We start from the raw sequence: 14,152 nt of genomic DNA on the forward strand, positions 1-14,152 counted from the left end.
CTATCTCTGTATATTTATTTATTTATGAGACTTATATACTGCTTTAAGTGCAAGCACTCTCTAAGCGGTGTATACCAGTAAGCAATGTATATATATATACATTGAAACAGCTAAAACCACACATTGCTGCTCAAAGCAAGAAGCTAAAAACACCAGCCTGAAGATGACGAATGTGACTTCGTCGAAACGTTGCCAAGACACTTCCAATTTTCGCGGAGAAAAACAACAAGACCTATATACAAATACAAAACAGATATATATATATATATATATATATATATATATATATATATATATATATATATATATTATATATATATATATATTTACATTGCCCCCAACAATCTGGGTCCTCATTTTACCTACCCCGGAAGGATGGAAGGCTGAGTCAACCTTGAGCCGGTGAGATTTGAACCGCTGACCTGCTGAACACAGTCAGCTAAAGTGGCCTGCAGGACTGCACTCTCTCTTTCTATCTCTCTCTCTCTCTATCTCTGTGATGTCTACCCCTTTTTCACTTTGCTTTCCAGGCGTCCTTCCGAAAGGGATCCTGAAGTCCTGGCCAGTGACGTCACCCAGAGAAGCGTCTTCCCTGTTGGGGGCAACTTGGCCTCTCCTTGGTGGCAAGTGCTGCCTCTGCAAACCTGCTTGTGCAATGGGTGGGTTTTGAGCACTGGTAAGACGTGTGAGCCTCGTGGCTTTTTAACGGCCTTCTGACTTCTTCTTGCCTTGATCTCCATGTGGTCTCCTGTTCTGTCTCTGGGGTTTCTACTGTCAGGTAATGAGGAGCTGTGGGTCCCATCAGCCTTGGAGATGCCGAAGCGACGAGACATCTTGGCGATTGTGCTGATTGTGCTTCCCTGGACACTGCTTATCACCGTCTGGCATCAGAGCGCCATTGCTCCCCTGCTTGCCGTGCATAAGGGTGAGGAGAAAGCCCAGGCCAGCTCTGACCATCATTGGCCCCATCATCCACCACCGCCGCCTCCACCACCACATCATCAGCCTTCCCACTGTTATACTCATTTCATCAACCAGTTTCTTATACATTAGGTTCCTTCCAAGATTCTGAAGCCCAAACATCTAGAGATACAGAAACCTTGTTTCTTATTTAGTTTACACATAGGAAAGTCCACACTGAATACTGAAGTTTCCTTATTGGCCAGGAACAAAAATCCATCTTGAAGTTTCTAGAAGCTCAGTAGGAATTCGGCTATGGTTCTTCAAGAATTAAGCTGAATGGAAGGCCACCTTCCCAGGCCACATCTCCTAGAAGGATGGAGGTTAGCAAAGAAAGAACTTTTTTTTCTGGAATGGCATTTCAATATTAAAGTTGTTTAATAACAATAAATTTCAATTTGCTCCTTCAACATGGAAGGTTTCATATTTTCTTCATGTGTTCCGAGATGATTCCTTGCCCAGAAGAAGAGATAGGATGTTATTAAAGTGTCCAGCTAGCTATCTAACATGAAAACCCATAAAATGATTGTGCTACATATTTCTTTGTTCATTTTATAATGCCCAATATGGGTTCAAAGATACAGCATCCCTTTCCATAAAGATCCCAAGGTTATTATTTTCTCTGAGTCAGCTTAATGGGGATCCAGTATTCTGTTTCCTATTATGGCCAACCTTGCAAGCTTTGAAACAGGCTGTAGTCAAGCTTGGCATTCTTTAAGGCTTGGTGCTGATAAACGTGCCTTGACACCCCCCCCCACCATACTATCTTGTATCCCTATATGGTCCTCTTGCTTACAAGCCTATGGATAGGCTGGGTTTACACATTGTGCTAAGCAGAATATGGTTTGTTTAGCAAGGTGTGTGAATACAGCCAATTGTAGCTTATTTTACAAACCATAGCATAGCACAGGTTTACAATGTCATGTATGACGTTGGTCATACACATCTTCTCCATCACAACCTCTCCCCTCTACTATCTTATGGATCAGGTTTAGATCTTGCCTAGTGTTCTTTTTCCAATTACTAGATAAATATGAACCAACAAATTACAAAAATAATGCTTTCGTTCCTCTGGTGCCTTAAGCCCTGAATTTTAGATACTCAGGACCTACTCAATAACCTTCCATGAAGGAGAACAGGATTGTCCTTGTATCTTCCAATTCCTGAGCCAACTCCTTATCCAGTACACCATACAAGGAGTGAAGAAGGTAGCAGTTATCCCCCCCCCAAAAAAGCCTTAAATCCACTCCTTACAGTATGGAAAACATTGTAAGGAGTAGGTGAAGCTTGGCTGATAAACCCCAAGGAATCAATAATATTTAAATGCAAAACCGTTTTCCTGGAACTCCAAGGAGCTATATCTTGGTCTTTCTTGGTTACATTGAATCAAAATTAGTAGGGTGACTGATCAAAAGAGTCCCATGAACCTTTTCATCATTTCTGTTATTTACATTGGAAGGAAAATGGATTATCTCTGTGTGCTTTTAAAAAAACCTTTGACCTTTGAAAATGAATAGTTTTGTTTATACACAGGTCTTTTACAAACAACCTTTCATTGAGGGCATGTCGCATGTTAGCTAATTCTTTGCAACTGCAAGGATGCTCCAATTTTATCATTCTTTCATTTCTTCCTTGAAAAATTACAGTCATGTGATCAAAATACAAATGCTTGGCCAACGGCGTGTACTGACAAAGGTGGCAGTGTCTCTGGGCCATGCGATCGCCATTTGCAAGCAAAGTCAGTAGGGAAAGCTGGATTTGCTTAAGGCAGCATCATTCATTTCAATACAGTGATTTGCTTAACAACCCTAGCAAAAAGGTTGCAAAAACAGGCATGATTCACTTAACAACTGCCTTGCTTAGCCATGGAAATTCTGGTCCCAACTGTAGATTGTGGACTACCGGTAGGACATTGCTATCCATGGTCCTGAAGTCAAAATCTAATCTCGCTCTCCGTGGCCCTGAAGTTAAAATCTGTGATCTCGCTGTCCATGGTCCTGAAGTCAAAATCTGTAATCTCACTGTTCATGGTCCTGAAGTCAAAATCTAATCTCACTCTCCGTGGCCCTGAAGTTAAAATCTGTGATCTCGCTGTCCATGGTCCTGAAGTCAAAATCTGTAATCTCGTTCTCCATGGCCCTGAAGTCAAAATCTGTAATCTCACTGCCCATGGTCCAGAAGTCAAACTTTCTAAGCTTGGCACTAGAACTTTTCTTTTTCATTTGTCCTAGGTCTTTTTGTATAGAGAGAAGCACGTTCCATTTTCCAACCCATATCAGTTGGATGTCGATGCCAGCAGACAACCTCTCCACTCCAACCTATTTCCTTAGCCTTCTTTATTTTTCATTCTTTCAGTCACCAGGCAGCAGGTTTATAAATTGCTGGTTTCCTATTGCAGCAGATCAGGAGCTCCTTATGCAGTTGGAGGATTAGAGGAATCAGTTGGCCGGGAGAGACGAGATGAATGCCTTGCTTCTGATCACAGTAGAAAAAAAAAGGCAACGCTCCCCAGGGCATCCCTTTTGCATTACAGGTCATGTTTTTGAGTCCAAATAATACTCAGTGAGTGCAACTGAGTTGTGTGTCTGATAGCTCTGGATTATTTTTGTCTCCCTAAAGAATTGTGAAAAGTATAATAATAACAGAGGGGCTCTTCTTGAGAGACTGCAGCTGACCCTCCATCGGATCCTTGTCAAATGGCAGTCACCAAGATTTCCCGACAGAAAAGACAACTCCGTTTCTTGAATTTTATAGTCTGAAAAAAATATGCCCAATATATTTTTTTTGGGTCCACCCAGAGGTAATATTTTTAAAGAATAGACCACAACAAGGAAGAAGGAGCAGAGTGAGTTTTCCATTCAATTCATTAGCTTTAATTAGAATTACATTTGATTGCTAAAATACACTTAATGTGATTATTGCCTGGCTGTGCATAACTTGCTGATGGAATTAACAAGTTTTCTACAATATTCTGGCTCATAAACTAATCAGACTATATATACACAATAGGCTGAACCACCAAAATATTAAACCTAACTAGCTTTAATACATTAGATGAATGAACACACTAAATGTTTATCTAATCTGGGGATGTTTGCTGTGTGAATGCAATTCTCACAGACCCTGTCACATCCTCAGTCTATCATACAGATAATCCTTGTCTTACGATCGCGGTTGAACCCAAAATTTCTCTTGCTAAGTGAGACATTTGTTAAGTGTATTTTGCCCCATTTTACAACCTTTCTTGTCAGTTTTTAAGAGAATGACTGCAGTTGTTAAGAAACATAGTTGTTCAGTGAATCCAGCTTCCCCATTGACTTTGCTGGTCAGAAGGTCACAAAAGAGGATCCCATGATCACAAGACACGGCAACCGTCATAAATATGAGTCAGTTGCCAAGCAGTCTAAATTTTGATCGGGTGGCCATGGGGATGCTGCAATGGTTGTAAGTGTGACCTTAAACGCTGTAACCCTGAACGGTCACTAAATGAACTGTTGTAAATTGAAGACTACCTGTATTAAATATTGTTAATTATTTTGGGAATAAACTCCCAGGGCTGCTTTTAATCTTTAGATGTTGCACTTCTCATCTAGCAGACCAACATAAGCAAATGGACATTAAATAGCATTGGTGTTTTTTCTTTTTATGATCTTGTAATCCCTTGATTCGGGGTAGAGTTGGGGCAACTGAATGAAACTGGGCATTTACTGGCTGGATGCCATTCCTGACACCTACACAGAGTTTGCAGCAGATAGAGAAAGATCTGCCACTGCTTAGGATTGAACTCTCAACCTTCCAAGTGGGAAGTGAGAGTCTTCACCTCTAGGCTATCACACCGTTCTAATGCCACTGTTCTTTAAGCTCCTTTACCTATCTGAATGCTATTCTGATGCATTTGTGTTTTCCCAGTTCTTTCTTCACCTAGGCGTTATTGCAAATTTGCTATCCTTAGTTCAAGACTAACAGTCTTCTATTTCTTTATAAAAAAAGACAACTAGGGCAAAAGGGATGTTAGCTGAAAAGAATTGTGTTGATGAAGTTGTTTTTCTTCTTTCAAAATGCAGCTCTCCAATCTGATGAAGTTTCTGGGGAAATAATTATATTTTGCACCCATCCACACCAAGCGTGATTATTTTAAAATAGACTCCAAAGGTAACTTACGGTGTATTTTTTCAGGGGTGGGTTGAAGATGTGAGCTGGAGGAGAACATAGAGTTGAAGTATAAAATATACGCTTATATAATCTGATGCAATCCCAGTCACGTTCAGGATTTCAAGTAAACAAGCTGGAGAATCAATGAAATGAATCAATGAAACACAATAAGGGTAGAGCGATTTCACAAACTGCTTTCTCCTGAAATTACTTTGTCAGTTTTACAGAACTGGGGCTGAATTACTCACACTTGCAGTCCACACACACTGGCTGCACCAAATGTTCTTCATCCTTGCAGGTAACCATTTCACCCCCTATTCATTTGATTCCATCCAGCTTCATCACTGTTTTCCCAGCCACTTGACTTGATTTATGTACTATTCTCCTACAGTGTTAATTCTTTTTGCTCCAAATACAAATTATGGATGATGATGATGATGATGACAATTATTTATAGAGAGGCATCACCATCCACAGCTTTTGCCATAAAGTCAGAAGGCAGATTTTCTTATCCCAAAGAACTGATAGTTGATACAAGGAAATGAAGGGAACCAAGGAGATTCAGGATTAGAAATTGTTTTGAGTCTTGTTATCAAATGCAAAATTGACAGTGACTTATTTAGGACATAGTGGAAGATGGCAAATACTATTTGCCCACTTTCCATCCTGTACGCCTGATGGCTTCTGCTCTTCAGCTTGCTTTCTACTCCTCCTTCCTAACCAAGAGGCGATGTTTGCCTATTTGCTGCTTCAATTGTTCTTCTCTTGTTCCTTCTCTTCCGTAGAGGATGGTGGGGACACCCGTCGTGACTTCTCCCAAGGCTCGGACTCTAAAGAGTATTGCTTATCTGACCGTGACATTGTGGAGGTGGTTAGGACAGAATACGTCTACACCCGCCCACCTCCTTGGTCGGACGCCTTACCCACTATCCATGTGGTCACTCCTACTTACAGCCGGCCGGTCCAAAAGGCGGAGCTGACACGGTTGTCCAATACGTTTTTGCATGTCCCAAACTTGCACTGGATCTTGGTGGAGGACTCCCAACGTCGGACTGCTTTGGTCACTCGGCTTTTGAGAGACACTGGGCTGAACTACACCCACCTCAACGTGGAGACCCCACGCAACTACAAGCTGAGAGGGGACATGCGGGACCCCCGGATTCCTCGGGGAACCATGCAAAGGAACCTGGCCCTCAGGTGGCTGAGGGAGACTTTTAATAGAAACAACAGTCAACCAGGGATTGTTTACTTTGCGGATGATGATAACACCTATAGTCTGGAACTTTTTGAGGAGGTAAGATGCTTGCGGGCCACTCAGCCAACTAGGCTAAGTTGCTAATGTTGGCCTGCAATGGATCATGTCCCTCTGTTAGGAAGCCTTGGTGGACCTTCTCCACCACTAAGAGATGGTGCAGAAGAGACTGAAGGTAAGTGAAAACACCACACTCAGTGCTGGGTCTTTAGTTTTATGTAGGTTACTTGTACAGATGAAGGCTTGACGTTAATCTATGGAAATCACCTCTTCCTCTATTCCCTTCTGAAGTTCTGAGATTCTTAAAAGTCCATTTATAGCGGGTGAGAGCAGTGGTCATTGAATCCAGTTTCCCAATGTAGACAGATGCTCCAAAGAGGCTTGCAGATTGATTGAGACAAGGATAGCTTCTCTCTCTTTTTGACCCCTCACCATGAGACAATTGCTGTTTACTGTTCCTGCGCCAAAGGCGATGGGTGGGTGAAGGATGGAAGAGATGAGATGGGATGAAGCTGTCTTATTTCACAAACCATACTGTTGGCCTTTGTCACGTTTGTCTTGGGTTTTTGGAAACTGAAGTCCCGCAGATATGGAGGCCAATTACTGCTCTGATCTTAATGACCATGGCAGCCAGCAATGGCTGGTTTCTCATCAATAGATGCTTCTCAAACCTTCCTTGGTATGAAGCACTTCTGCCTTTTGGACACAGAAAATATGTGCTTGGCAAGTAAGCTTACGTTTCTTCCCTAAATTGATCCCTTAAACCAGACATGTCAAACACAAGGCCCAGGGGCCAGATGTGGTCCATGAAGTGGTTTCATGTGGCCCGTGAAGCCATCCTGGAAACAGTGAGGGATCAGCCCCCGCTGCCTCGGCCCTGGCCCAGGCCAGTCAGGAGCCAATGTACAATTTTGGGGTGGCCCTCTATGCTGAAATGCATTCAGTCTTAGCTCCATAACCCCCACCCCCCGCATGGCCTGAGAGGAACAGTGAGGTTCCTCCAGTGGACCATGCCTTGGCACTTGCCCTGGTCCCACTCCCTTCTGCCAGATCTATCCCACTCCTGCCCAGGCCCTCACAGGACCCTTGATGTAAACAATGTAAAGCTGGCCACACCTACCCAGTAGATCACACCCACTCTGGTCACACCCACCCGGCCCCCTGAAGGCAACTGCAATGCTGATGCGGCCCTCAATGAAATTGAGTTTGACACCGCTACCTTAAACCAAGAAGATTTGGAAATAGATGTTGATAACATAGGGAATGAAAGAGAGAAAGGAAATCATTTTTTTTAGGAAGGACTCACAGGTGGCCTTGAGAAAATAATTTGAGCAGCAAAAGCAGCAAATGAGAAAAAGATGTCATTTATAGGGGTGTGTATTCCATCTGCTAGATTTGAAATAATCTTTTAATAGGTTTCAATCTCTGCTAAGGATATGCCGAGCGCTATGCTAAAAATTATGGCCATTTAACTGCCTGCAACAGTCGGATGGAATTCATGCAGACATGTTTTTTTCTATAGATAATAATTTCATAACTATCTATATCTAGAATGCCTCATTACATATCATGCTTTCCCTATTATCTTCTCCTAATTGACAAACTGTTCCTATAAATTGTCCACAGATTTTTTATTATTTTTTTTTAAAAAAAATGCAAATCACCATGCTTTCCTTCATTGGTATCTGCATTTCCTTAATGCAGACGTTCAAATTGTGAATTCCCCTGATCTAAACTGTTTTTCAAAATGCAACTCTCACAACTGATGCACAATTTCTAGGATGTACAAGTAGTCCTCACTTAATGACCAGTCTCTTAACAACTATCCTTAGTTATGATGGGCCTCACCAGGCTTACTTTACCACAGCGGCTTACACACAAAGACACTTGCAGACAAATTGTATCGTGGGTGCTTGGAGACTGTAATTCCAGGTGATAAATCAAGGACTACCTTTATCTTTTTTCAGATTTTTTTTTTGAGGGGGGTGGACAAACTTTTGATCAAATGTCATCAGATTTTGTTGAATGTTTCTGTTTCCCACCTATAAACATCCATGGGAGTTAAAAACCTAGATTTCCTTCCAGTGAGACGTGATCCAATAAATGTGAAAAACGTGCACAGTTCCTTTATAAATGGAAGTTGATTCCAGAATTTAAAACATGGCCTTAAAAGTTGTCTAAATGTGAGTTTGTGTTTCTGTTCGGCCCTTTAAAAAAAAAAAAAAGTCTTCTGGGAGGCACATAAAACGACACCCACCCACCCCGCCAATAACGGCTTATTTGCATATGACTGCCATTAAAGAGCAATAACTCTGATTCACCACCAGCAGCGTGCAGCGGTTTTAATAGACCGCAGCGCATGACGCATTCCTTTCCCTTAGGATTTTTATAAATTAAGTCATTTTCAACCACGCTGTAAAGTTAATTAATTTAAATGCAGGCAAATGAAATGTTGCCTGTTGTCAAAGCATGGCGTCCAGGCTGAGTTTTTTTCTCTCTCTTTTTTTTTTTTTCCAAAAAATTGCCCAAAACAGCAGTCTGAAAACTAGAAAGGGAGCTGAGAAGGAAGATCAATTTGAAATCAGCAAGGAAACAAGGCCAGGTTTAACGACTCGAAATAAGACTATTTATCATACGGCACGTTCGCACCCCATGTTAATAAAAATGCAAGAGATATAAACTACAAGATGCGAAATATAAAATCTAAAATATTATAAACATATGTCTAGATGAGGGGTCCCCAACCTTTTGGGCACCAGGGATCAGTTCTGTGGAGAGAGGTTTTTCCACGGACTGGAGAGTGCGTGGTTTTGTGTGCTGCCTGCATCCTGCAGATGGGGCTTTGCTTATTTGTGCATGCTGTGGCCCCATACTGGTCCATGGACCAGGGGTTGGTGACCCCTGGCCTAGATTACAGATATAATTTTGGGGTTCATTTGCCCCAGTCAAAAAATCAGCAAAGTCTCCATTATAGGCTCTGTTTTGGCACCCTGACACTATATGTTGGATAGTTGATTTTTCAACCACACAGTCACAATTCGAAGACTCACTTATAGAGGGCATCAGGGGGCAGTGGGGTTGGCTCAGTGGTTAAAGATGCTGAGCTTGTCAGCTGGAAAGCTGACAGCCAAGGTTAGGGACCCAAGCGCCATGCGATGGGTTGAGTTCCCGTCACTAGCTCCAGCTCCTGCCAACCCAGCAGTTCAAAAGCATGCTAATGCAAGTAGATAAGTAGGTTCCACTTCTGTGGGAAGGTCATAATGTTCCGTGCATCTTTGGTTTATAGCCATGCTGGTCACATGACCATGGGTGTCTTCGGACAGCGCTGGCTGACTCGGCCAAGAAACGAAGATGAGCACCGCCCCCCTAGAGTTGGACACAACTGGACAGGGAAACCTTCACGTTTTATAGAGGGCATTTGCACATCTGTCATGGATTTTGTCAATTCAGTTCAGTGATGTCTGTATCTCACAGGGCTGGTCAAATTCAGGTTGTGGAGAAAAGGCTAGTTTAGAAAAGCAGTCATGGACCAGTCCTAACTAACACCCATTCTCATCACATGAGTGGTGTGCCATGTTCCACAGTAAATGAGGACAGGGCAAATAAAACACACTTAGGTTGAAATTACATATTTTGTTAGAAGTTTAGGCTTGCATACTTTTTTCTCTGAAGTCAAGGCCCACTGTTCTCCTTCCATTCTTTTCTTGCAGCAATAATCCTCTAAGGCGTAAGCAAAAATCAGGGTGATTGTCATGGCTGATTCTGTGATCTGAAGCGGAGCTGATTGTCTGCCTTCCAGACTTGAATTAAAGACAGTAGAAGGGAGGGTAAACAATTAACCTTCTACAGATAGCCCCACACTTATGACCATTCATTTAACAAAGTTACGACAGCGCTGAAAAAAGTTAATTATGGCCCCACCTCAAAGTTACAACTGTCGCACCACAGCCCTCAGTCACATGATCACAAGTTGGCTTCTTGGCAACTGACCAATGGTTGCAGTGTCCTGCGGTCACATGATCGTGATACAGGAATTTCCCAGCCGGCCTCCAACAAAACAACGGACAAAATTCGGATTCATTGAATAATCATATAATTCACTGAATGGAAGGAGAACTGTGTGATTCACAGTAAAAATAAAAATAAAAATGATGGAGTCTGGTCACGTGGTGCTTTGGGTGCTTGGCAACCAAAATTCCAGCCACGACTGTAGTCGTAACTTGAGGACTATCTATATATTTAATAGTTCCCCTTTTGCCGCACGGACAATTGTAATTTGGGAGGAATTTCTGGAAGGATCTGGAAGCTTTTCTGAAGATTTGCAAGCAGGAACATGCTGCCCAGTCTTCTTTAAGGCAGCACTAGGGACAGAGGGGACTTGGCAATCTCAAGTTTGTTGACATTGCTATAAAGGCTGATCTATTACTAGCACTATCAACTGCCTTTGACAGAGCTTAAATGTTATTGGCAGAGGCCGTTCACTCTTACCACTTGGTTCCCCAAAGTCAGATTTAAGAATGATAGATGGAGCAGGAATTCTATGCAGATGTCAATGTACATACCAGAGTTACTCTACATGCAGCTAGTTTATCCAGGTGGCAACACCGGGATCAGAAGCTCATTGTTGTCAGGTCCAACAATAGAACAAGTAGACATCATCTCCACTTTTTGATGGTCTTCAGCAAGCTCCTGGATGAATATCCTGCATGCCTTCTTTAGTTGTTGATGGGGTCAACAGTTGGCCTTGGCAGAGATGAGGGTGGAGTCTCAACTCACCATGTGCCGCCATGTCCTGTCCCACCACCAGCATCGGCTGAACATTTTAAGAATAGTGTGTGGATTCTCTCTCGCTATCTTAACCCTCAGTTTTATAGAGATGTGTCTTCTGTTCAAAGAACAGATAATTGAGGTTCTGGACATCCTGTATTTGAAGGTTATTGTCCAGCCTAAAGGGCTGGCATTAGTGTCCTTGACATTGCCCATCTGGACCACTCCAGCTGCTCATAGTCTTGCCATTATGGGGTCCATTATCCTTCTGGGGTATTTATAATAATTAATTCTACACTTCTGTCTCCAAGTAAATTTGCTCAAGTAGGCATGCTAACTCCCCAAAAATATCAACTTCCCAACAAGGAAGAGGATACTTGGATATCTGCTAATGAAGGGCAAAAGAGTTGGGCTTACAGTTTGGATTTGGTTTTCCAAATGATTGTTAATCAAAAGGTATGCAGTATTACTTTAAAAAAAAATTTTTTTGCCATACACTCAGAGAGCTCTGGTGGTCATCAGCATGATCATTATCCAATATCAAGAATGTTGTTGATACAAGAATGTTGTTGATACATACAAAATTATAGCCTGTTGATACAGGCTATAATTTTGAATCTTTAAAAGTTTGGGCTTGGCTTCAGTTCTTGCCTGCTAGAGAGACAAAAGAAGGAATTTACACTTCTCTCCATCTCTCCTTCCTTCCACTGATGGGCTGCATCAAAAGGTGCTGGCCCAGAAACCAGGAGACTGTGAATTCTAGTCCTCTCTTAGGCCTGAAAGCCTGCTGGGTGACTGGGCCAATGAGCAAAAGACAGTGAGCTTTACTCTGTCTTTAGATATAAAAGTTGGCTGGGTGACTTTGGGCCAATCACCAGGAGACTGGGAGTTCTAGTCCTGCCCTGAGCATGAAAGCCAGCCTACTAGAGTGTGACTGTGACTCTGTCCTTCTGCCCCTGTAAGACTAGAAAGAGTGCGTATATTTATGCAGGAGGGCAAGTACTACAAGCTCTTTTGGATTGCCTTGTAGTCATTAATAAGGATGAAAGAGAGCAGAAGAGAAAGAAGATAAGCAGTGAAGATGCAGTACTAGCAAAGCATTTGTGGAGAGAGAGCTCCTGAAGAGCTAGCTGTCTCCAGCGATCCTAAATGAGATATTTTATTGAAGGGGTTTAGAGTAGCTGGGTATTATCCCTCTTATAGACCCCTGGATCCTTTCTTCCTTTGTAGATTTGTAGGAGTCAATTCTGAGTACTTCTTCTTTCCCGATTTCACTATGGGGACTAACTCAAGGAGTACTGGTGGTGAGAATTGTAACTGGTGGAGTTAGAATGATCCCACAATCCATTCCTGCAGTGCTTCTGACAGAATGTAGAAGGACTTATGGAATTTATGCATTTGTTGGGCTGACACCCTGCCTTTCATTCAAGATGCCTCTAAAGCCACTTCCAACTCTGTGACCGTTAACTCAAGAGTATTGACGGTTCTTCTTATCCAAGGCATGTGTGCACATCTAAGGTGGCTTCAGCTGGTGCCCAGCAAGCCCAACAAGCCCAACTATTATGCTGACTAGGGCTAATGGGACTTAAAACCCTCTTGAGAAGACCACTTTGGAGAAGAGCTCAGCTGTCGGAGAGGTCAGCGTGAAAGAGATGCTCCTTGGTTGCCCAGCCATGCTCATAATGGCATTCTCTTCCATTGATGGAAGCAAGGGATGCTCAATCACTGCACGGTTCTCCTCTTTCTCCTCCTCTTATTTTCCAGATGCGGACCACCCGCAGAGTATCTGTCTGGCCAGTGGCCTTCGTGGGAGGCTTGCGGTACGAGTCCCCCAAAGTCAACGCTGCCGGGAAGGTGTATGGATGGAAAACTGTCTTTGACCCCCACCGGCCGTTTGCGATCGACATGGCAGGCTTTGCTGTCAACCTCAGGCTAATCCTTCAGCGACCTCAGGCTTACTTCAAACTGCGAGGGGTCAAGGGGGGCTATCAAGAGAGCAGCCTGCTCCGGGAGCTGGTTACCTTGCATGACCTTGAACCCAAAGCTGCCAATTGCACTAAGGTATGGTTGCCTTTGACATTCCAAGCAGAGGGGTGGCTTATACAGATGTGGGTTTCTCTGGAGACCACCCATGGAGAATCATGAACTTCCAGACCCAGTCTGAAGAAGTTTGACGTGAAGGGCTTTTGTGCAAAGCAGATTCTGAGTCCCCATAGAAGAGAATCTTCGTAGCAGGATTCGTCACCGGGACCAAAGGCTTATTCTTCCAACCTTTCAGGCTGAAGCCCCTCTCAGGGAACTTCTCTCCAATGGGCTCCAGCATGAACCCAAGAGTTTAGAAGAATAAACCCTTGGTGCCGGTGACAGACTGGATCCTGCAACATTATTCCGGGACACACCTACTTACCTTCATTCGTGAGAATCTTTGTAGCTCTGAGTAGATTCTGAGTAGCCGCCACCACCTTGGTTTGGTTGCTTCTTCAGCTTGTCCACAGCCTCCTGGACCACCCAAGTGAAGCGTGGCATTTCCAAGACCCAAAGCAAAGGGATTGGTGGAGCATCTCCATTTTGCCCAAATGTCCTGAGTGCCTTTCCAACGTGGGACCAATTTTGGGTCGGTCTGTCATTGTGATTTTAAAATAACGCTCTTTCTATTCAAGAGCAATTGGCAAGGGTTTATTTTATCGCATCGCACGATGAAACACTAAATTAAATATCCCTGGAAACAGAGCTGGTGGAAGCTACATTTTAAAGTTCTCTTGACTAGATCATCTGCATTTATGTCCTGACTATCAGGCTCCATCTTTTGAGGCCTCCTTACCGTGTCATTTGGGACTCTAAGGCCGTGTTTCTCAGCCTTAGTGACTTTAAGATGGGTGGACTTCGACTTCCAGAATTCCTCAGCCAGCAAAGCTCCACCCATCTTAAAGCCGCCAAGGTGGAGCAAGACTGCTCTAAGGAATATTCAACAATCCGTTGTATTCTTCTTTTCAAGGGCCAAAGATCCTCTAGGCTTCAGCG

At 43.1% G+C, this 14,152-nt stretch overlaps 1 protein-coding gene across 3 annotated transcripts in view; it reads left to right on the forward strand.

The window, feature by feature from the left end:
* The window catches only part of B3GAT1 (beta-1,3-glucuronyltransferase 1), a 45,857-nt gene that overhangs the window by 27,587 nt on the left and 4,118 nt on the right, over positions 1 to 14,152 (forward strand). Inside the window, exons 2-5 of one of the 3 annotated variants that reach the window (XM_039358375.1) lie at positions 531 to 676; positions 779 to 925; positions 5,898 to 6,406; positions 12,896 to 13,192. In XM_039358375.1, the coding sequence (XP_039214309.1) occupies positions 814 to 925; positions 5,898 to 6,406; positions 12,896 to 13,192 (918 nt within the window). In that variant the 5' untranslated portion in view covers positions 531 to 676; positions 779 to 813. Of the gene's footprint in view, positions 1 to 530; positions 926 to 5,897; positions 6,407 to 12,895; positions 13,193 to 14,152 lie in introns of all 3 variants that reach the window. The other 2 variants (XM_039358374.1, XM_039358373.1) reach the window with 2 other exon arrangements.

The sequence above is a fragment of the Crotalus tigris genome, unplaced genomic scaffold, assembly GCF_016545835.1.
Source record: "Crotalus tigris isolate CLP2741 ecotype Arizona unplaced genomic scaffold, ASM1654583v1 scf7180000019014.348434, whole genome shotgun sequence".
Classification (NCBI taxonomy): Eukaryota; Metazoa; Chordata; class Lepidosauria; order Squamata; family Viperidae; genus Crotalus; species Crotalus tigris.